The sequence below is a fragment of the Canis aureus genome, chromosome 19 (genome assembly GCF_053574225.1).
Source record: "Canis aureus isolate CA01 chromosome 19, VMU_Caureus_v.1.0, whole genome shotgun sequence".
Taxonomy (NCBI): Eukaryota; Metazoa; Chordata; class Mammalia; order Carnivora; family Canidae; genus Canis; species Canis aureus.
The window spans coordinates 14,205,417-14,227,970 of record NC_135629.1 but is presented as its reverse complement, the minus strand read 5'-3'; the positions used below and the strand labels follow the sequence as shown (position 1 = coordinate 14,227,970).

Below are 22,554 nucleotides of genomic sequence, written 5' to 3'. Positions count from 1 at the left end.
GTTTTTTTTAATAAATCATTCCACAGTTCAGTTTGAAGCACACACATGAACCTCTCTGTATTTCACAAGTTCGTGGAAAAAAAAAAAAAAAAAGAAAAAAAAAGACTAAAACCCAAGGAGAATGATGAGTCTAGAGTTCATATTTTTTTAAAAATAGGGATCCCTGGGTGGCGCAGCAGGGGGATCCCTGGATGGCGCAGCAGTTTGGCGCCTGCCTTTGGCCCAGGGCGCGGTCCTGGAGACCCAGGATCGAATCCCACGTCGGGCTCCCGGTGCATGGGGCCTGCTTCTCCCTCTGCCTGTGTCTCTGCCTCTCTTTCTCTCTCTCTGTGTATGACTATCATAAGTAAATAAAAAAATTAAAAAAAAAAAAGAAAGAAATAAAGAAAGAAATAAAGACATTCAATTGCTCTTGGATATGCAGCTGAAACATGTTCCTTCTTAGACGTTCTTCTCTTAATTACTTCTCTCAGCATATGACATCAGATCATTTCGCTCAGGAACAAATCCACGTTTAAAGCAGCAACACCTACCACTTACACATGCACACTTAGACCAATACCACAGATGCCTTTGGTGGTTTCCCCAGCCCAGACCACACTGTGCTTGGGGGTCTTAACCTTATACCAGAAGGAACAGAAGCAACTGTTCCATTTCATAAGCCTGGTGTGTAAAGTCTGGGGTGGTTTTCAAAAACTTCCAAGGAAAAATCATGTCCCGGAAACAAGGTGATAAATAGGGAGTTCAACATTTTCCTTTCATTACTAAAAAAATGATAGGCACCATAAAAGGAACCACAATATTGGGTAGACATGTAGAAAGTGTTTTTGTGAAGATACAAGACCACTTGTGGACATGCTTTTTATGGCAACATGATACTGGCATGTTTCATTTCCCCTTTTCTTCAATCCCTCAGGACTACTGTCCTTTTACATTTACAGTTCTTCATGCATCTTCCCTCAGACAACTGCAAGGTTTGCTTCAATGCTCCATTTAGTGTCTCTGTCAGATGGCACTTCACCAGATGGGCTGAAAGATCATGCTCTCCCTCCACCCACCATCACTATCTCTCATCTTCTATATATCCCTTTCTGTGGTATAATAAAAAATAGACATTTGGTCTTTGTCCCTAGTTCCTGGCAAATGGCTCCTAAAACCCTTGGAATTTCCTAAGTGATGACTGTCTTTCTTTTGTAAGATAATGAGATGTTTCATTAGGGACAGGGGTTGGGTGTAGCTACCTTCAGGAGGGGGCCTGGTTGCCAGAAACACCAAGCCGTTAGAGGGGTTGGAACTTTCAGGCCCATCCTTGACCTCTAGGGAGGACACTGGGTTCCATTACCAATGGCCAATGATTTGATCAATCATCCTTAATTAAACATCCATAAAAACTTCTAGACAACAGGGTTCAAAGAGCTACCAAGTTGGTGATGTGCTGGGAATCTGGCAGGCCTAGAAAGAGCATGAAAGCTTTGTACCACTCCACCTCCACACCTTTCCCTAAGCATTTCTTCTATTTGGCTATTCCTACCTTGTACCCTTTATAATTAATCAGTAATCCTAAGTAAAGTAACTTCTTGAGTACTGTGAATTGGTCTAGGAAATTACCAAGCCTGAGGAGGAGGTCATGAGAACCCCCAAGTCTGTAGTCTGCTGGGCAGAAGTGTGGCTAGTGTGATGACCTCATTTGCAGCTGGCATCTGGAGTAAGAGGGGACTTGTGGGACTGGGCCTTTGGTCTGTAATGTCTGAGGCTAACTCTGGGGGCAGAGGGGAAAGCACTGGGTTTATGATGGATTATTTGCAGAAAGTACCAGTAAGAGAACTGCAGAGATCCCACAGGATGAGCCATGGCAAGAGGCATCACCAGGGAGCCACCATACAGGCAAAGAAGGCAGGAAAGCCAATCTGTGCTCTGTCACCTTATTCTTGGCCTGAGTGTCCTCACTTTTGAAATGCAGGTTTTGCACTAGAAGCCCTACGAAGTCCTTTCTTCACCACTATTCAACACAGCCTGGGGGATATATCCCAAGACCCTTCCACCTTAAAGTTTCTCCATCCCAAATGACTTCACTTCCTCCAGGGATCCTTTCTACTAATTCTTGCCAAGATGAGAGGTAAGCAACACAAGCATCTTTCAGGTGCCTTGTGCAAGGACTTGAGCTTTTTTTTTTAAATTGTAGTGAAATACGCATAACATAAAACATACCATTTCATTCATCTTTAAGTACAAGTTGATCTTTCAATCAACATGGGCTTGAACTGTACAGATCCACTCATATGCGGATTTTTTTCAAAAAAACACACTGTAGTCCTATAAATGTATTTTCTCTGACTTATTAACATTGCCTTTTCTCTAGTTTATTTTATTGTAAAAATATAGTATACTGGGAAGCCCAGGTGGCTCAGCAGTTTAGTGCCACCTTCAGCCCAGGGCCTGATCCTGGAGACCTAGGATTGAGTCCCACATCAGGCTCCCTGCATGTAGCCTGCTTCTCCCTCTGCCTGTGTCTCTGCCTTTCTCTCTCTGTGTCTCTCATGAATAAATACATAAAACCTTTAAAAAAAATAATATATAATATATATATATATATATATATATATATATATATATAGGGCTTCTGGTGCAAATATATATATATACATATATATACATATATACATACAATATATGTATATATATGTATAGCATACTATATATCACATAGAAAATGTGTGTTAATTGATTGGTTATGTTATCAGTAAGGCTTTCGGTCAATAGCAGGCCATCAATAGTTCCCTAATGGAGGACTCAAAAGTTATATGTGGATATTCGATTAGCTGGGTGGTCAGTGCCCCTAACCCTCATGTTGTTTACTAACCCTCATGTTGTTTAAGTGTCAGCTACATACTGTTCAGTGGCATTAAGTACAAACTGTTGTGCAACCATCACTACCACCCAAATCCAGCACTCTTTTCATCTTGCAAAACTGAAACTCAACCCATTACACACCAAGACCCCATTATCCCTTGGCAACCATAAGGGCTAAATGCACAACCACCATTCTTTCTGTTTCTATGAATCTGACTGTTCTACGTACCTCATTTAAGCCAACTCATACAGTATTTATCTTTTTGTCACTGGCATATTTCGCTTAGCACAATGTCTTCAAGGTTCATCCATGTGATAGCCTGTGTCAGAATTTTCTTCCTTTTTATGGCCAAACAATATTTCATTGCTACATGTAAACACATGGTACATGTTTGTACCATATTTTCATTAACCATTCATCCATCAGTGGACACCTGGTTTGGTTCTACCTGTTGGCTATGGCAAATAATGCTATGAAAATGGGTGTACAAATATCTCTTCAAGACTCTGCTTTCAATTCTTTAGGAAATATATCCAAAAGTGGAACTGCTGGATCATATAATTCTATTTTCACTATTTTGAGGAAACCAATGCTGTTTTCCACAGCAAGTCCCAGGAATAGTTGGGAGCTGAGTTCCAATGTCTCCACCTCCTTATCATCACTTATTATTTTCTGTTTTTTAAATAGTAGCCATCCTGATAGGTGTGAGGTGGCCAAGGCCTCAACTATTAGAGCCACTCAATCCAACTTCCTGGCAGAAAGGAGAGAAAGTGGGAGAAAGAGGAAAGAGCAGCAAGGTACTAAGAAAATGGTTTATACTCTGACCTATCAATGGTGGGTATTTATGAGCTGCTGAGAGGCATGGACTACAATAATTATGAAAATAAATGGCAGATTTTAAAACCATTGTTAAAGACCATGAAATATCTAGGATGGAAACCAGTCAATGTAAATATGGAAGCAGCAACTATTAAGAGAAAGTAAGTAGCCCACTGAAACTCTGCAACAAAGAACTAACTTTTTCATCATCTGCTATATGGAATATGCAGCTGTTTTTTTTTTTTTAATTTCAGAAGGCATAATATGCTAATAGGACATTCATGGTCTATCTAATGGCTTAGTTCTAAAGTACACCTCATTCTAAACAATGCACAGTATCATCCTAAAGGAAAGTAACTTCTGGGTGAGCTACCTAAACCACCAACATCACAGGGTACAGACTATATCTGCTGAAAGGCTGGCTCCAGACCCAATTAACTTTCACCTCTCATAATGATTGTATAAAACTGTTCAGTCCTACTTGCAAAGTCAGATACAGCTCTAAGCACTGCTTGAAGTGAGAAAAATAAAGTGTAGCCTTCCTAAAGATTTCATTTATCACATTTTCTTACTCTCACAACCTTCTGTGTTCATCAGTGACAACTCATTACTAAGTTATGAAGAGAGTATAAGCAATTATCTTTGCCAAATGGTATTTATAGATAAACATTATTTTCAAAGAATACTTAAAGACTTCCACAATTTTATTTTCAACCTTTAGAAAGTGGACAAGTGGTAAGAGCCCAATTCCATACGTTCTGTTGCTTCATTAGAAGTAATGTGTGTTTCCTTTAGTGGGTAGAAACTAGAGACTGTCCACAGAAAGAAGTGTTATTTATAACTGCACACTACCAGATGGCTTACCTCCTTATCACTTCCCTATAAAGGTCCAGAACAAATGTCTTCCATGGATTTGACTTCAGAGTGAGGTATCAGTTCACAGCTTGCTAACTTGCTGTATTTAACTTGTCATTACACATGAAACATAGTGGTCATAATTAGATTCATCAAATACTTAATGCATATCAGCCACTACATTAAAATTTTTCTTTGCATTATCTTACTAAAACCTCTCAGTAACTACACCAGTGAAGAAGCGGAGTGAGAGTTTAAGTGACTTAATGTAGCAGGTTAAAGCTAGGAAACAAGGTCCAACTCCAAAAATGCATGCTTTTTAACATATTATATTTCTTCCATACATACAATTAAGTACATATGCATGTATATGTAATTAGATGAGTTTGCTTGATTCCTTAAATCTGTAAGCTCCATGAGGGCAAGGGAATTGTGTCTGTTGGATTCCGAGAACCCAGCACATGAGTCTGGCATTGAGTGGGCTGCCAATAAATTTTCCTGAATGAATAAAAGTATATACATATATAGAAATCACACATGTGGATATGTATATGCCTATATTATAAATGTGTCTACATATCCACATGAAGAAAAAATCCCAGAATAACCTGGCAAAAAAAGATGATTTAACTGTTCTATTTTTCTCTTCTCAATAACATGGTTTTATTTCCAGATCCTTAGGGAAAGAACAAATGAGTCACACTATGGCATAGGGAGTCATGAAAGGTAAGGCTATAGAAATGGAAAATGACACTATATTACTTTTACAATTAATTAACAAGTCAAATGGTAGGTAGAAAAGCTTATCTGCCAACTCAATAATTTTTAAAAATAATTTAGTGGAAATAACAGATTAGGAAGATAAGGATAAGAAGCTGATTTAAAATCTCAAGATAGAAGGAATGAGAGGCATAAGTCCCTGCCTCTCCCCTGCTTTTGGAAGAAGCCACTGCATGACACAGCAATTCACATCTCCTAAATTATCTTCCATATTTATAACACTTCCTGAAATTCCTGACTTAAAGTAGGCAATTTGTGATAAAATACTACAAGGAAGTAAGTAGCCTTTCGTGTTTTGTTTTTCAAATAACATCTGGAGCCTGGTAAACCTTGTACAAGTCTCAAGATCAGAAGACCTGGGATTTAATCTTGACTCTGAACATCAAATTCAAAATCTGGGACAAAGTCAACACCTCCCTCTCCTCCAAGAATTATCATAAGAAATGAGTCTAAGACCACATGCTTCCTTTTGCACAAGCAGGAATATTTTGAGGGTATGAAAAATACAGGGAGAGAGACTGTGAGAAAAAGCACTGTGAGGTTTTCAGGGGGGAGGGAAGCCCTATAAATGTAAAGAATAAGCACTTTGACTTGACTCCTCACAAAACCTCTGGGCAGCCTACGGTAAAAGCAGATGATCATACCTGGATGCTGAGTCTGAGGCCTCTCTCTTCTTTTGGAACCCAAAACACACTTTACACTAATAATCTAGAAAGTTAATATGGGAAAGGGCTTGGGTGACTGTCTTCAAGTTGATGACCTCACTCCTTTTCCTAAACAAGTGGGAACAATTCCACCTCTTATTGAGAAGTGCCATGGGAAAATGGTTTATGGACTGCTGTGTATAAAAACTATAAAGATGAGAATTATTCTGTGTGCTGGGAAATACACATATGTTAAGTTAGCTTTTGTTGATTGCCAAGCATGATGAAATAGAGACCCTGACTGAAAATGTTAGGGGATAAGATACTGGGGAGAATATTGGGAGATGCATTATAAGACCACGAAGAAAACTGTCCAGGGGAGCCTAAGTATGCAGAAGACGGGATGGGAAGCCCATAGAGTGGAAGACAGGACACCATGCCTGGTTGAGAGGGTCTGGTCCTGGAGGCAGTGTCTAAGCTTCTGGCTGTCAATTCGTACCTTAGAGCACACCAAAATAGGCTGAAACCTCTGCAAATGACCCATTATGTAGGCCTACTTCCACCTAGAATTTTGTGAGTACCCCTCTGACCAGAAAAGTTGCTCAGACCTGGTCTTTCAGCTTTGGACCCAAATAAATAAGGAAGCCTCTGCAAGTCCTCTTCTTGGCCCTTTCCAAATAAACAGAGATGCATGGAAAGAATAAACAACTTTTGAGAGGAAGCCAGAAACCTGGGCTTTGGTTCTGACGTCCCAAACATTAGTGGAGCAAAAACATTCTATTGCCATAGAAGTAAGGGATCATAATTGGGGATTTTGAAATTCAAATTCTCTGTAGGCAAGGGCTATGATGTATATGCCTTCCCCTAGCACACAGCACGTGTTCATTCAATGTTTAGTAAATAAAGGAAAGAAAAAAGAATTCAATCTGGTCCAATGGAAAACAAGAGGAAATGCTGGGAAAGGATTTTTAAAAAAGAAATGTTCCAACTGAGAGGTACCTGGAAAACAATAAGTGGCTCTAGAGTAATGACTATGTGGTGGGCGAAGTGCTAACTGCTCTAATCTCTTTTTAATCCCCAGAAAAACCCAACGTCCTAAAATGTGGTTATTACTTTCACTTTGTAGATGAGGAAACAGAGTCCAAAGATGTCATCTTCCCACAAAGCCACCATGCCATCAAGTGGCAAACTAGGATGTGAACCAAGGGCTGATCATTTTTAAACTGTTGGTGGGAATGTGAACTGGTACAACCACTCTGGAAAACTGTGTGGAGGTTCCTCAAAGAGTTAAAAATAGACCTGCCCTATGACCCAGCAATTGCACTATTGGGGATTTACCCCAAAGATTCATATGCAATGAAATGCCGGGACACCTGCACCCCGATGTTTATAGCAGCAATGGCCACGATAGCCAAACTGTGGAAGGAGCCTCGGTGTCCAACGAAAGATGAATGGATAAAGAAGATGTGGTTTATGTATACAATGGAATATTACTCAGCCATTAGAAACGACAAATACCCACCATTTGCTTCAACGTGGATGGAACTGGAGGGTATTATGCTGAGTGATGTAAGTCAGTCGGAGAAGGACAAACATTATATGTTCTCATTCATTTGGGGAATATAAATAATAGTGAAAGGGAATATAAGGGAAGGGAGAAGAAATGTGTGGGAAATATCAGAAAGGGAGACAGAACGTAAAGACTGCTAACTCTGGGAAACGAACTAGGGGTGGTAGAAGGGGAAGAGGCCGGGGGGTGGGAGTGAATGGGTGACGGGCACTGGGGGTTATTCTGTATGTTAGTAAATTGAACACCAATAAAAAATTTAAAAAAAAATAAAAAAAAATTAAATACAGCAAAAATAAATAAATAAATAAATAAAAATAAATAAAAATAAATAAAAATAAATAAACCAGTCCTCTTAACCACATTACTGCCAGCTGCTCCATCCATCATTGCCTACACTCTAAACCAGCACCAGATGCTGGGGCAGTGGCCCAAATTTATTGTGCCCTAGGAATCACTTGATACATCCCTAGCAAAATGTATAGATGAAGCAATAAGCCAGACAAGGGCAGGATGACTCACCTAAGGCCCCATGACATTTTCAAGTTAAACCTCAGATGGAAACCCAGGCTATCAACCTCTGCTTTCATCATCAACAATGGTTCTGCTATTCAGTGCAGCAGGAAGAACCTGACTGAGATGGCAAATAATCACATTAGCAAACTCTTCCCTCTTTCATTTAACACCTCTGTTATAACCTCAATCCATTATGTTGACCTTCTGCCTTCCCAATCTTAGAGCCCATGGCTTTCCCCTCCCAGGAGGGTCATACACTGTGAAAAAGATAGCTCATAAAAGCCCTTTTACTGAGCATACCAAGCTAAGAAAGACAATTTACAAGTCACTCTCCAAGGCCCCTAACTGGTTATCTAATAGGAATCCTTTAAATGGCTCTCAAGCTCCCATAAGGATGGGAAAAATATACGTTAGCAAAACTAAAAAAAACAAGCATACACAAACACAGGCACACACATATGCACACACACACACACACCTCACTATTTTTACCTTCACTCTGAGCATGGAGAAGGGTGAGTGCAGGGCATCTGCGGCTCAGGGTACCAGTGGGGGGTACTTACTTCAAGGAAACGAAAGCAATGAAAGAGAAGAGACAAAATCCTTTCTCTGCTTACCATGACTTCCTCAAAGGGCTGCACACTGTCTTTCCTATGTTTGGATGTCAAGGACCTAGCAAAGTGACTTCACCAACCACTGCCATCCATGCAAAATGGCACCTCCTCAGTGATGCCCTCACAGCTCCCACCAGCAGAGAATGGAGGCTTCCACTTCTAGCACATCAGCAACAATTCTTACCATAGGGCCTGCTGATTTATCTGATCACTACCCATCCTAAAGGCTTCTTAACCACCAGGCCTGTCTCAAGCATCTTTATATTCCCAAGATAGCCCCAGAACACAGTAAGTGCTCACTAAATGTGGACTGAGCCCCCCTTCACAGTGTACCAATGACAAAAGCACAGCCAAATCCATCTGCTGGAAGGGAAAGCTACTACCTTAAATGACAGTGCTGACAGTCACAATGATCTCCACAGCCTGTCTCCCATGGAAAACTGAACTGATGGAGAAAAATGAGAGACTCTGCACTAAGTATCAAAATGCAGCTGTAGACATAGAAAAAAATTCAAAAAAGTTTCCCTTCAAACTACTTTAAAGAAACTTACATAAAAAAATAGCTGTATGGCAACAATATCTGAAGAGACATAGCCTAATATCAATATATATATAGGGGGGAGAGGGGAAGTTTTACTTGGCTACAAGCTTACTAGTGGGCCAACAGTGAGGTGCTGCTCTTCCTGTTGCTGCCACACTGCTCATAATAAAAGTAGGAGGACTCTCAATGACACTGCTCTAGTACTAATAATGATTGAAACCGAAGCTGCCACATACTTGCTATTGCAAATATCGCGCTGGGTGACACAAACATTCTCACCCTCCCTCATAAGTCTCTAAAGTAACAATCATCATCCCCACTTAAGAAAGAAGCAAACTGAGTCCCAGAGTAGTTAAGGGACTTGCCCAGCGTCTTACAACTGGTTAGCCAGAACCAAACCAACAAAATTCAAACCCAGTTCCATTGGATTCCACTGGCTCACCTCTTAACTACTGACACAATTTGAGATCTGATGAGAGAGAATCATGAAAAAGGATAACCGCAGTATTATTAGCATGGGTCAAAGAACATCTAGAATACTGAGTATGATTGTGGGTGCTCATTTAGAAAAGGGACTTCCCTCCTCCCCCAACCCCAGTCATGTTATTTAGAGGAATGTAACCGGGGTTGCCTTGGATTGGAAACCAAGTAATTCAAGGTGCACCGGAAGGTTGGGGATACTTATCTAGAAAGAGAAAGATGAAGGGGCACAGGCTGTGACTATCTTCAGGTATCTGGAAAACTTTCACGTACAAGACAGAGAGAAGAAGTGTTCTGTGTTCTCACTAAGTGCAGAATGAGATGAAGCTTCAGGAGAGATTTGGTTGGCTAGAGGAACCTCCCTACAATGAGATCATCTGATAACAACAATCCAGGTGCAGGACCATAGCTGTCAGGGTATCAAAGAAGGGATTTCTGCAGAGGTAGAGGCTGGAGGTTTTCACTTCCCACCTTTAAGATCCACTGATCCTCCAAACTGAGAGAGGAGGCCATAATACATTTGAATGTCCTGCTCTATTTGCTCAGGAAGAGTCAATAGTAACATGAGGTTGTAAAGGTAATTTTATTGTAAAGTAGAAACAAACAGCATTTTTACGATCTTTGAAACAGCAACTAGAATTAGCATTCACTCTTTTCAAGCAAAAAGCAAGTGTTTAGATAATGTGTTTGAAGAAAATGTGTTTACGGGATCTAAACATCTCAGCCATATACATTCAAGCTTATTTCTATTTCTCAGTGGTTTAGTTGCTGTCGTTGGATGATCAACCTTGCTCAAGAACCATGGGAAAAGTGGCAGTGGATAAACATTAGCTTTTCCTCCAGACTGATTTCCACCTTCCACTTGGAAGAAAAAGATAAAATTCTTTTCCAAACACAGTCCTGAGATAGTGATATTTTGATCACCCTGCTTTCCTCTTGGCACATACTAAATACAATGTAAACCATAGGGCAGCCCAGGTGGCTCAGCGGTTTAGCGCCGCCTTCAGCCCAGGGCCTGATCCAGGAGACCTGGGATCGAGTCCCACATCAGGCTATCTGCATGGAGCCTGCTTCTCCCTCTGCCTGTGTCTCTGCCTCTGTCTCTCTCTCTCTCTCTGTGTCTCCCATGAATAAATAAATAAAATGTTAAAAAAAAAAAAAACAATGTAAACCATATTAAGTTATCATGAAGTTTAACTCAACTTCATTAACACTTTAATGCTTTTTTCATCTTTAACACTAGGTTATTTTTCTTTCAAATTGATTTACTCATGCCCCTGAAACATCCTCATTAAAAATATGTGAATGAGGTCCTTAGAGCAGGTACAAATCCTCCATCAGGTCCTCCTAGTACAACCTAGCTACTTGATGACTGCTTGCTGCATTAATTAAACTGTTGTTGGGGCAGTCGCTGGGTCTTGCAGACTCAACTAAGAAAATGATGTGCTATTTACCGAGTTTTCCCAGGCTGAAACAAGGACAGTCACACGCCATTGGCAGAGGACAACTAGGAGACAGGCTAAAGCAGGAGTCTAACATTTTTGCTACACAAAATTCATTCATTCATGCAGTGGCAAGAGGCCAGAAGAAGGATCAGTGGAAAAAGGAACAATCAAGTGTGGAGTTTAGAGGATGGACAAAAGTAATTTAAGTCCAAGTCCCAAGGGACTTTCCATCCAATGGAAAAGAAGTATTTGAGCAGGACTGACAAGTTTGGAACCTGCCAGGACACTCTACATACGGATCTCAGGTCAGAGGGAAGGCATGTGCCGTGTGTGATGTGCTGCAGACAAGACTTACAGCCTCCCGGCCGTAGGAGGAAGATGGCGGTGGAGTCGCGCGTTACCCAGGAGGAAATTAAGAAGGAGCCGGAGAAACCGATCGGGAGAAAACGTGCCCACTGCTGCTGCTGCTGCTGCGTGTTTTCACCACCAGTAACGGCCGCCACCACCGAATGGACGAGTTTTGCAACGGAAACGTGCCGTCCAGCGAGCTCCAGATCTACACTTGGATGGATGCAACATTGAAAGAACTGACTAGTTTAGTAAAAGAAGTCTACCCAGAAGCTAGAAAGAAGGGCACACACTTCAATTTTGCAATTGTTTTTACAGATCCTAAAAGGCCTGGCTATCGAGTAAAGGAGATTGGCAGCACCATGTCTGGGATGAAGGGGACTGATGACTCCATGACCCTGCAGTCACAGAAGTTCCAAATAGGAGACTATCTGGACATAGCAATCACACCTCCAAATCAGGCACCACCTCCTTCAGGGCGCATGAGACCATATTAAGTTTTATTTACTATTTCTTGAATTATTTTTCAATCAGTTATGTAAAATAAATTCTTTTTCCTTCCCTCAAAAAAAAAAAAAAAAAAAAAAAAAAGACTTACAGCCTCCCTGGTCAATTCCATACCATGACAAAGCAGTTTTGCAAAACAGAACACAATTCCAAAAATCTCCAGAGCTATATGATCTAATTGAACAATGAAATTCCATGCTGAAAAAAACAAAACAAACTCAATCTCTGACTAATAGAATCTGGCAAGCAGCCAGTTATTCATTCAAAGAAGGATTACCTTTTGGAAAACTTTATTCCCACCAGACTTGAATGAACTATGAAGAACTAACAAGTTTTTCATTGTAAGGATGACTATGTGGTATGCCAACATTAGGTAAGGATAGGAGGAATATCAAACACTCATTATAAAGATTACTTTCTTCTCCTCTGTTTCCCGAAGCCAACATTCCTCATCAACTGGGCTTCACAGAACCATATAATAGAGAAATTAGGTAGCCAAAACATAATTTAAATAAAAATAGTAAACAACAATACTTTGAAGGTGTAAAATATTTTCACATGCAACATCATCAAATTTGATTTCACAAATATAATTATTACCAATTTGTAGATAAGGAAAGTTGAGCTATTCCACATTTAGAGATCCCTTCAATATTAAGTGGCAGAGCTCTAATCTGAGTTACTTTGACTAAATCAAAGACCGGAACTGTTTCCCTCAGGAAAAAAAAAAAAAAAAAAAGCCACCCAAATGAAACTATATACCTGGATGTTAGAGTGGGAAAGATATTATAGATCACACCATCCTTTGCCACCACCAGTGAGCAAATCAGTGTGGCATGTGGGTAGTGAGAATGAGTATGTGGGTGTTGGAAGTTAGAGTGCTACAGAAGCTCTATGCAATCTTTTACGGAAAGCAGTATATATTGCCACAGATTAATAGGGGCTTTGGGGTGAAGTAACTGAAAAGGAAAATATAATGACCTTAAAAAAAAAAAAAACTTAGTTAAAAAAAATAGTAGCAGCAGCAATGGCCACATTCTGGGTTCTGTCTATGTGGAAAGAGGTGATGCCATCTTAAGCAGCTCCAGAGGACACACACATGCATGTGTATATCTTCCCTATAACCTTCTTCCAGCTAAGATCAAATCAACCTTCACTTCATATGGTCAAATACCTCAGCCTCTCTCGGGACTGTGTGTACAAAGCACACAGGATGTTTCTACCACCTGCTTTGGCCATAAATGACTGTCCAATAAAATAAGCACTAATGATTAACTTTTGCTCCCTGGAAGCCAACTAAGAAAAAGATATTCCCTGACTAGCCTTTGCATACAGAGGACTGGCTTTTCTTAAGTTTCCTAAAGAAGCTTTAAAATGACTTTCCATTATGGGTTAGGCTTGTGGCTAACATATACGCATCACACTGAAGAGGTCAGTTCCTGAATTGAAATGTTTACTAATCACATGGATATTCTGGTTCAAAACTCTCCCTGAAAATGTCTGTTCCCAACTTTGCTTTTGAAACAACTGAAATATGAATAGTGGTCAAACTCCCTCAACTCTTGGTATCTGGCACTGGCTTTGTTATAGGACCAACTATTATGCGACACATTTTCTGCCAGGCACTGGAGATACACAGGCCAGTATGGAAAGAAGGCAAGTAAATTAAGACCTCCGTGAGAAATAGGAGTTTTAACCAAAACCAGATGAGAACTACTATAGCTGTGAGGAAGTGCAAGGCTCAAATTACAGAGCAAAGGCAAGCCCAGAGGTAAGTCTTTCCACTCTAACTTAGTCTCACCTAGAGGTCTGTTGATTCACAAAGGCTGAGAAACTAAGCAGAACTTTCAATAGACTTATAGCCTAAGGAAACAAATGGGTTTTGGGGGCCCTTTGAGGAATAAGAGCCATAGTAAAACCCCTGACTTTTGGTTGGCATCCTGACTATATTCAGACTAGCTCTCACAGGAACCTAAGCTCAGCTTCAAGATGTCTCAATTCCTGATTGGAAAAAGCTCATCTGAAATAGAAGTTTCCAGAGGCAAAGGTAAATCCCCTCTAGAGAAAGATCACACTATCCAGATCTCAATAATATCTACAATCTTTTGCATACCCTGTCTCGTACTCATTCAAAAATAATCAGGCATGTGAGAAAACATGATGTGAGCAAAAACCAAGAAGAGAGGCAGGTCAACGGGGTAGTCAGATACCAGAGTTGTCAGATGCAGACTTTAACATACAATGACAAAAAAAAAAAAAACAAAAAACCCACAGTGAGATAGCACCTATACATTGACTAGAAGAGCTTAAATTAAAAATGTTTAACAATGTCCAATGTTAACTCAGAGAAAAGTTTCCATTCTTTTTCTCTGGTTAAAAGAAATATAGTAAACTGTTTGTATGTTAAATCTAAATGGTAGGTATCTATTATACTATTTTCTGTACTTCCCTGAATTTTTGTTAAATTTTATAATTCAATGTTTAAAGAAGAAGTAGAAGGAGTGGCTGAAAGAGATCAGTAAGAATTAAGTTATTTTAGCCTTCAGAAGTTGTGTTCAAGAGTCTGTACTTTCCTCTTTAGACAAGCAGCCATGGAAGGGGTTTCAAATGGAGGAGTGACCGCATCAGACTTGATTTCTAGAGAGGTCATTGTGGCTGCACAGGGCAGAGGGAGGGAAGGCAGAGCCCAGCTAGGAGCCTGGAGGTGTCCCTTGAATGTAAGATGCCAGTGGCACTGGCAATGAAGGAAGTTGTAGAGATTTGAGTGACGGAGTCTGAGTTTTCTAGGAAGTTGGGACTTAGTTCTCTAGGCAGATGAATTTTATCCCAGTCAAATCAGGAAGCAAACGAGGCTATAGTGTGACACAGAGAAATCTAAAATGGGAACAATTTATAAAGCAAGGACAACATCTAAGATAGAGCCTGGGACTGGTGAAAATAAGAAAAATGTGAATTTTTCTGTAAATCCTTAGAAGAGACACAAGCAGTTCTAAGACGGAAAGCTAATAAGCACTCAGCTCAACAACAGATGGTCAGATAGATGCATTCACAACTTGCCAGAATTCTGAAGCCTTGTGTACCCCCTTCCAAACATGCAGATGCTTTTATCTGAGGGGGAAAAAATTCTATTTCTGATTCTGACAGCAAATGCCAAGTCACATCTTGCCAGTAGAGAATGGTGTCTCCCGACCACAAACCAACCAAGAACTTCACAACCTTATTCTCATTTTGGAGAGAAGAGTTGTTTCTGACCACTACTTCCACCAGCCCTGCCAGAAAGTACAAGGGAAATGAGGGGGGGATGACAGTTTCTGAAAAACTCAGCTCTTTCATCTGCACCCAATGAGGTAGGTTTTTGTCTCCAGATTATTCATGAGCAGCCCACGTGTTATTCCGTGAAGAAAAATCAAGTTTATCAAACAAATTTATCCTCATATTCTGAAAAATGGCCTGAGGCACAGGGCCTGACAATTTCTTCAATTACTCAAGCTGCTTAACTCTTACGGAGAAGAGATCGAAGAATTAATTTTATCATGATTTTTTGTGCCTTTTCTAAAGGGTAAAGTTTAAAATTGAGCATATTAAGTTCCCAGTCTAGATAGTTTGGTTGTATAATATATATTTATTTAGGTCTGACTTATGAATGTCTAGTTTGTTAGAGAAAGGACTTTTAAATGGTTCTTTCCCCCCCAATATGTTCACACAACAAAAAATATTCAGACATGTTCTTTTTAAAGGAAGTACCTCCCACCTACATGCCCATGTAGTGTTTCAATTTTTAGGGGCAGAGAAGAATCCTAGTTGTATTCAACATTCTCCCCATATCAGAGTAGGTAAAACTTAGATAAAACGGTTGTCTTAATTCCCAAGGCATATGATGCATTGAACTGACATACTGCAGAGTTCGGGAAATAATCACCAAATGACTCAACTTCCTGACTCAACATTCACCAGAAAATACCCTTTCTCATTTTCTCTAAATGATGCCCCTGAATCAAAATTTCAGCCAATCAAAAGTCTGGCAATTAGCTGCATGATAAATACCATCTAGCAGATCTCAGTGGTTATTACTTTAAAAACATCAATGAATTCTGCATAGTTATTTAGATAACTCACTCTAATCAAATTTATGAGACTGAATATAATTTTTAAAGTTACAGGCAGATTCCTTCAAATAATTATCACCTTTGCAATCTAGCAGCATATAAAATGCTCACAGACATTTCTGCACAATGCCTTAAGCTTGAATTAAGAGACATATGCTTAATATCCCTTTGGGGAAATTCCAAGATTAATTTCAAGAGCACACAAATACTCCTCAGAAACACATTAAATCCTTGCCACAGCTTGCCTAGGTAATGGATGTAACCTTACGATACATAGTCTGAGAATGATACTCACTGGGTTATGCGTTTTTTCAACAGAATGGTGAACGGTCCACCAGTCTGAAGTCCATTCCCACACGTTCCCTACTATATTGTATAAGCCATAACCATTGGGAGGAAAGGCGTCAACCTAAAAATTAAAAAAAAAAAAAAAAGGGAAAATGCTGTCAAACTACTCACCTTGTTTAGAACACTTCTTTGCTGTGGAAATGCACTATAAGTTAAAACTTCAAAGCATGAATATTAATTTTCATCCCGACAGTCAAAATGCAATTTGGCCAATGTAAAAACAAAGAAAGATACACTTTTTGGCTTTGAGTTTTAAAGGGGAGCTTAGAAACCTAAGGAGAGTTTATACTACATGGTAGGAAAGTCAATAAAACTATTCCTAACAGAGAGACTAATAATGAACATAAATTGAACCCATATCTTAAGGCGGGGAGTGGGGGGCAGAGATGATATTTCAAAATCATTACAGAAACATCATATTAGACTCAGTATAAGTCTTGTCATCAGAGCTAAGGTATGTGGCCACACAATGTCTTTTAGCACTAAAAGATGCCAACCCACTTCTGTCCTCTACACCAGCCCCCTCCAACTCACAATCTTATCTTTAAGCCACAGTCATTATCATCAAAACACTGAGGGGACTTGTTTTTCTAAAGAAAATGTGAATTCATTATCAAGCATATTTGTAAGAGAAGGTTTGCAGTCAGTCTCCAGAATCTGGAAGTATGAGGCCAACTGTACTGGTTTGTCAGGGAGCAATTATATCACATTTCAAAGGGAGGTCAGACAGTCTGCCACATAATATTGTCACAGACAGAGAGCCAAAGTATAAAGCTTTTTTAAGAAGGAGAGAGGGGAGAGGGACAAGAAAAAAAACTTTAACTGAGCAACAGTTAAGTACAAACAATTATGCCATTGTGTATATTCAACATAAAATTTTTCCCAACATTTTTCTAATGATAATTCTCAAACATAAGGAAAAAATGAGATTTTTAAATGAAAAAATGTTATCTTTGGGTTTTTAAAAATCTTTTAAATTTTTAATTAATTTCCTTTTTTAAGATTTTATTTGAGAGAATGAATGAGTGAGAGAGAGAGAGAGAGAGAGAGAGAGCATAGGAGCAGGGGCAGAGGGAGAGGGAGAAGCAGGCTCCTCTGCTAAGCAGGGACCCTGGGATCATGACCTGAGCCGAAGGTAGACACTTAATTGACTAAGCCACCCAGGTACCTCTAAAAATCTTCTTTTTTAAAGTATTTATTTGAGAGAAAGAAAGAACAAAAGCAGGAAGGGGAGCAGAGGGAAAAGTAGAAGCAGACATCCTGTTGAGCAGGGAACCTAATATGAGGCTGGATCCCAGGCCCCTAGGATCATGATCTGAGACGAAGGCAGACAATTAATCAACTGAGCCATCTAGGTGCTCTAAGAATCTTTTTGTAAAAAATAAAATAAAATACAAAAATAAAAATATTATTGTAAATTCACGTTTTTTTTTCCATACTAATAACGTAGGACTATAGAAATGAATAAACTAAACTTCACTTCTATTTGGCTTCAGAAGGTTTCAGGTCCACATATGAATATGGAAAAATCTGATATTTGGGCAATTCAGAGCACTTCAAAGTTATGAAGCTACTCCCTAAAAAAACCTTCATCTGGATGAGTTGGAAAGCTAAAAAATTGTTACCACGCTGCTTCCATACTCAGCACTCATTATGGAAACAGCAGTACTTATTCACTGCTTCATTCAGTAATTCCATGCATGTCAACTGAAGGCAGGAAGGGTTCAATGACGTAAGACATCAAAGAGCTTACTGAGGGAGAAAAAAGAATATACTCAAAACAAAAATCCAATTCTGTAAGACTCTGGGATGAGTAGGAAAGTGAGTGGGGGGAAAAATGCCTCAGAAATTCGCAAGAGGGAGAGGCTTTCTGGCTGCAGAGATTTCTGGCTATACCCTCTTCTACAAAGGTAAAGATGTGTCCTTGGAATCAAGCTCAGAGTTCAAAATTCAGAGGGAGAGTAAAAGTGAAGAGGCCATAGGCATGAACTATTCTTTCAAGAATTTGGAGATGATCGAAAAGAGCAAGATGGAACAGCTGGAAGGAATAGGAAGAAAAAGAAGAAATTCATTTGTTTCAAGTAGAGAGAGGAAGGAACCAGGGGCCCAAGACCAATCAAAAGGTGAAACAAACATTTTGGAGGAAGGCTCAGAGAACACACAAGAAGAGGGGGCTCTAGAGTCCATCTGGCTGAGGTCCTTTTTATGTGCCCATACTTAGCAGCTTCTGAGCAACCAACTTAACCTCACTGGTGCTATTAAACCATTAAGGCTAGGAAATAATAATACGTACTCAAAGATTTAGGGTTTTCTTCCCCCTTTAAATAATTTTATGTATAAATGAGGTAAAATCTGGAGGTCACCAACCCCAAAATCACCATCTGTGAATATGCCATTAAGGAGAATAAACCTTGTAATTGCTCATTGTTAAATTAATTGCACTAACTAAAGCTTCCTCCCAGGAACCTCAAAAGAAAACAAATGTGTATGAGAAATATTTCAAACCCACTTATTTGCAAGTAAATGAACTGATAGGCATTAAAACCAAAACACACTAATAGTTGTATAATAGCACCTTTGAAAAATAAAAACCGAATTCTTTAGATTCACTGTGGTCAAAATAGTGCGCTCAGTGCAGACCAGAAGTAATAACATATATAAAATACAGGTGAGGGGGCCGTTTCACTGCAGTCCATCCCATCACTGAAAATAAATTCCTTCCTTCAACTAACCAGACCTTGTGGACACAAGAGCAGCTAAAATGGACGTGAGATAATTCTCTGGGAATTTCAGTCCCATTTTGCTGAGTTCCATTTTGAAGATACGGATCTTGTTATGTCTTATTCCAAACACAGGTGGAAATCGCCTCTCTGTGGTCTGCTGCTTCTTTCTCCCCAGGTCATGTTTCTTAAATTAGTTCTTGGAGGGCCCCTGGTGACTGTTCTAATTTTGTCTCACAAACTTCCATGACAGCTTCTTCAGGTAAGTTCTGTTGAATTTATTCCAATATAGACATCTGCTGAACTCCCAGCTAAATGTTCTAATGCTAAACATCTGTAAAGTGTCCTTACGCCACAGGGACTTTGTGTTTTCTAAAAAGGGGCCCTGACTTAAGGATAAATGACTATTTTCCTTAGAGGCATAAGGGCTTAATTAGGATGTGAAATTCTATAGCAGTAAGCACCGTAAAATATTCATAACTGTCCAATCCAGTCTTCTCATGGCTCTTTACTAAAACTGACAGGGGCTTATATAATTTGGTCCATCAGAAGCCCAAGCCTTAGGATTCAAGGCTTGCTGTAGGGGCCCTATTTCTGACAGCCTAGCATCCCAGGAGGGAATCCTAGCTGCTAAGGCCCTTGTCACGCCAAACTCTCTTGTGTGTTCACTGCCAAAGAAGGCCAGGTATGGGCCTGACACTCTGTGCCACCTGTGTTCAGGGTTAGTGCATCGCAAGTGAGTTGCTACACACTCCTTACCAGCATGTAACACTTGGTCACCATTGTCCTGCTGCCTGCATTTACCAACATCTTTCCTGAGGTCTCATAACATCCTCACCAAGCACCAAAACTGATATTCTGTACATCCCACAGTACCAGTTCTGCTGACCAAAAGTGGTCCATGAGGCACTGTCTGGGCTTCTCATATATATAAAGTCTCAGAAAGAGCAGAATCCTTTAGTCCCAGAGACCTCAGATCACTCATTTTGCTGAATACAAAGTTGGAGGAACCAACTCTGAGATCAAATGATTACTCTTTTGCCTTCATTGGGTAGTACATCATTTCCCATTAGTTTGTGACAGTTCCTTTATCACATGCTTAACACATATATATGGAGTTTCATACCCATACATATGCACCCCTATATCAACTGAAAGGCTATATATTCTTATGAAATATATTATTTACATTAAATGCCAAAAAATGAAACCATAATGCTTTAACTACTATGGTTCAAAATATTTTTAGATTTCTGCTAGCTCAAGTGTCTCCTTACTCTTCATGTTTTTCAAAAATGTGTTGGTCCTTCTCTTTTATTTATTATTTCAGTCGAAATTTTGTTTTGTTTTTTTTAAGATTTTATGTATTCATGAAAGACACAGAGAGAGAAGCAGAGATACAGGCAGAGGGAGAAGTGGGCTCCCTACAGGGAGGCAGGACTGCATCCCGGGACCACAGGATCACGCCCTGAGCCAAAGGCAGACGCTCAACCACTGAGCCAGGCTTCAGTCAAAGTCAAAGTCAAAGTCAAAGTCTTAGAGTCATTTGGCCACCTCCCAATAATGTACCTATGTTACATTTACATGTAAATTTTGGAAGAATTATTTTTGTGTGAAACAAAAATATAATATGAAAAAAATGACAGCTGTTTGAAAGAGTGTTGAAAAGAAATTATTCTCTGCAACGACAAACTCAGTACGGTGCTATTTACCCACCACAAGATTTCTTTTCTCACTGTTCAGACAAAATGAAATGTTTTTAATATTGCTTCATTAGTGTATGGCTTTGCCACCAGAAGAGCAATGAAAAAGGAACTCTCACACGCTTGTGGAGGGAAACATGCCACATGCCCTCTAGAAAACAGGATATATCTAAAATGTTTACCAAGAAAGTTTTCTAGTCTTTGACTCATTAATTTCATTGCTGGGAATCCATCCTAAACAAATCATCAGAGATACAATTCAATATTTATGTACAAGATGCTCCTTATTATATTGTTTAGCCAAAAACACTCCCCAAAAACCCCAACAAATATAATCTAAATGTGCAGATTAATAAAAGGCAAATAAATTAGGGCTCATTCAAATGATAGATCATGTATCTGTTACAAAACAATGTATTTGTGAAAAACTGTTAATGACAGATAACACATTCCTAATATTAAGCTGGAAAAAACAGGATTTTAAATACTGCATTCAGCATGACCCAAAAGCAGCATGTAAAAAATATGTAGCTACAAAAATATATATATATACACACACATATATATTTATGCTTTCCATATATTCCATATATATGTATATATACATATATAAATGTGTTTATATTTCTATATACATATATATGCATTTATACATTTCATATATGTGGGTGGAGTATATATATGTGTGTGTGTGTGTATGCTGGCATATATGGGAGTTACGAGCATGAGCTTTAGAAACAAACTAACCCAGTTCAAACCCCAACTGTGCTGCTTTCCAGCCATGTAACCTTGTGCAAGTTAGTTATTCTCTCTGTCCCTCAGAATGCTCACCTGGAAAATGAGGATAAAATAAATGGTACCTACTTAACAGAGCTGAATTAACATCAAGTGAGAGAATTCATACAAATGGCTTCGCACCAAGCCTGGCACCCTGCAAGCACTCATTAACTACTAGCTCTTACTGGCATCATTAACACAGAAAAGTGCAGAAGGAGGGAGGCCTGGGTGGCTTAGTGGTTGAGCATCTGTGTTTGACTCAGGTCATGATCCCGGGGTCCTGGGATCGAGTCTCACATCAGCTCCCCAAGGGGAGGCTGCTTCTCCCTCTGCCTATGTCTCTGCTTCTCTCTCTGTGTCTCTCATGAATAAATAAATAAAATCTTGAAAAGAAAGAAAGAAAAAGAAAGGAAGGAAGGAAGGAAGGAAGGGAGGGAGGGAGGGAGGGAGGGAGGGAGGGAGGGAGGGAGGGAGGGAGGGAGGAGAGAGCAGGAGGAAATGTACCAAAATGCTAACAGGGGTGATCTGTGGGTGGCAAAATTTCAGGTCCTTTTAATTTTCTCTTTTGTACTCTTGCTATTTTCCAAATTTTCTATAAGTATGACGGAATCAGAAAGAAAACTGTGTTATAAAAAAAAGAACATTTGCTTAATTATTAGGAACTGCACGTGCATGAGTGGATGAATGCAGGAAGAGACTGGTCAGCGAGTGAGCAATGCTTTCTCATGTCCACATGCTCGGGAGCTGCTGCCCATCTTCAGAAGTCTCACTACTCACAGGTGCAGTTCCTCGGAAGCCATCCTCCCCGGTGTTGGTCACAGGAAATTCGCCCTGCCAAATGTTGGCATAATGCTGGCCTTTCGGCTGGAGTTTGTTGCCCCAGGGGAAGAGTCTGTCAGAAGAGACACAGGCATCAGCCTGTCAAACAGGCAC

The 22,554-nt window shown here is 39.7% G+C and overlaps 1 protein-coding gene and 1 pseudogene across 2 annotated transcripts in view; one reads left to right on the top strand and one right to left on the bottom strand.

Annotated features, from left to right (window-relative positions):
• The window catches only part of SUMF1 (sulfatase modifying factor 1), a 90,359-nt gene that overhangs the window by 21,243 nt on the left and 46,562 nt on the right, over nucleotides 1–22,554 (bottom strand). Inside the window, exons 6-7 of one of the 2 annotated variants that reach the window (XM_077858007.1) lie at nucleotides 22,399–22,513; nucleotides 16,369–16,482 (exon numbers count right to left, since the gene is read on the bottom strand). In XM_077858007.1, coding sequence (XP_077714133.1) covers nucleotides 16,369–16,482; nucleotides 22,399–22,513 — 229 coding nt within the window. The remainder of the gene's footprint in view (nucleotides 1–16,368; nucleotides 16,483–22,398; nucleotides 22,514–22,554) is intronic. The other variant, XM_077858008.1, reaches the window with a different exon arrangement.
• LOC144291184 (histone deacetylase complex subunit SAP18 pseudogene) lies at nucleotides 11,479–12,051 on the top strand (annotated as a pseudogene).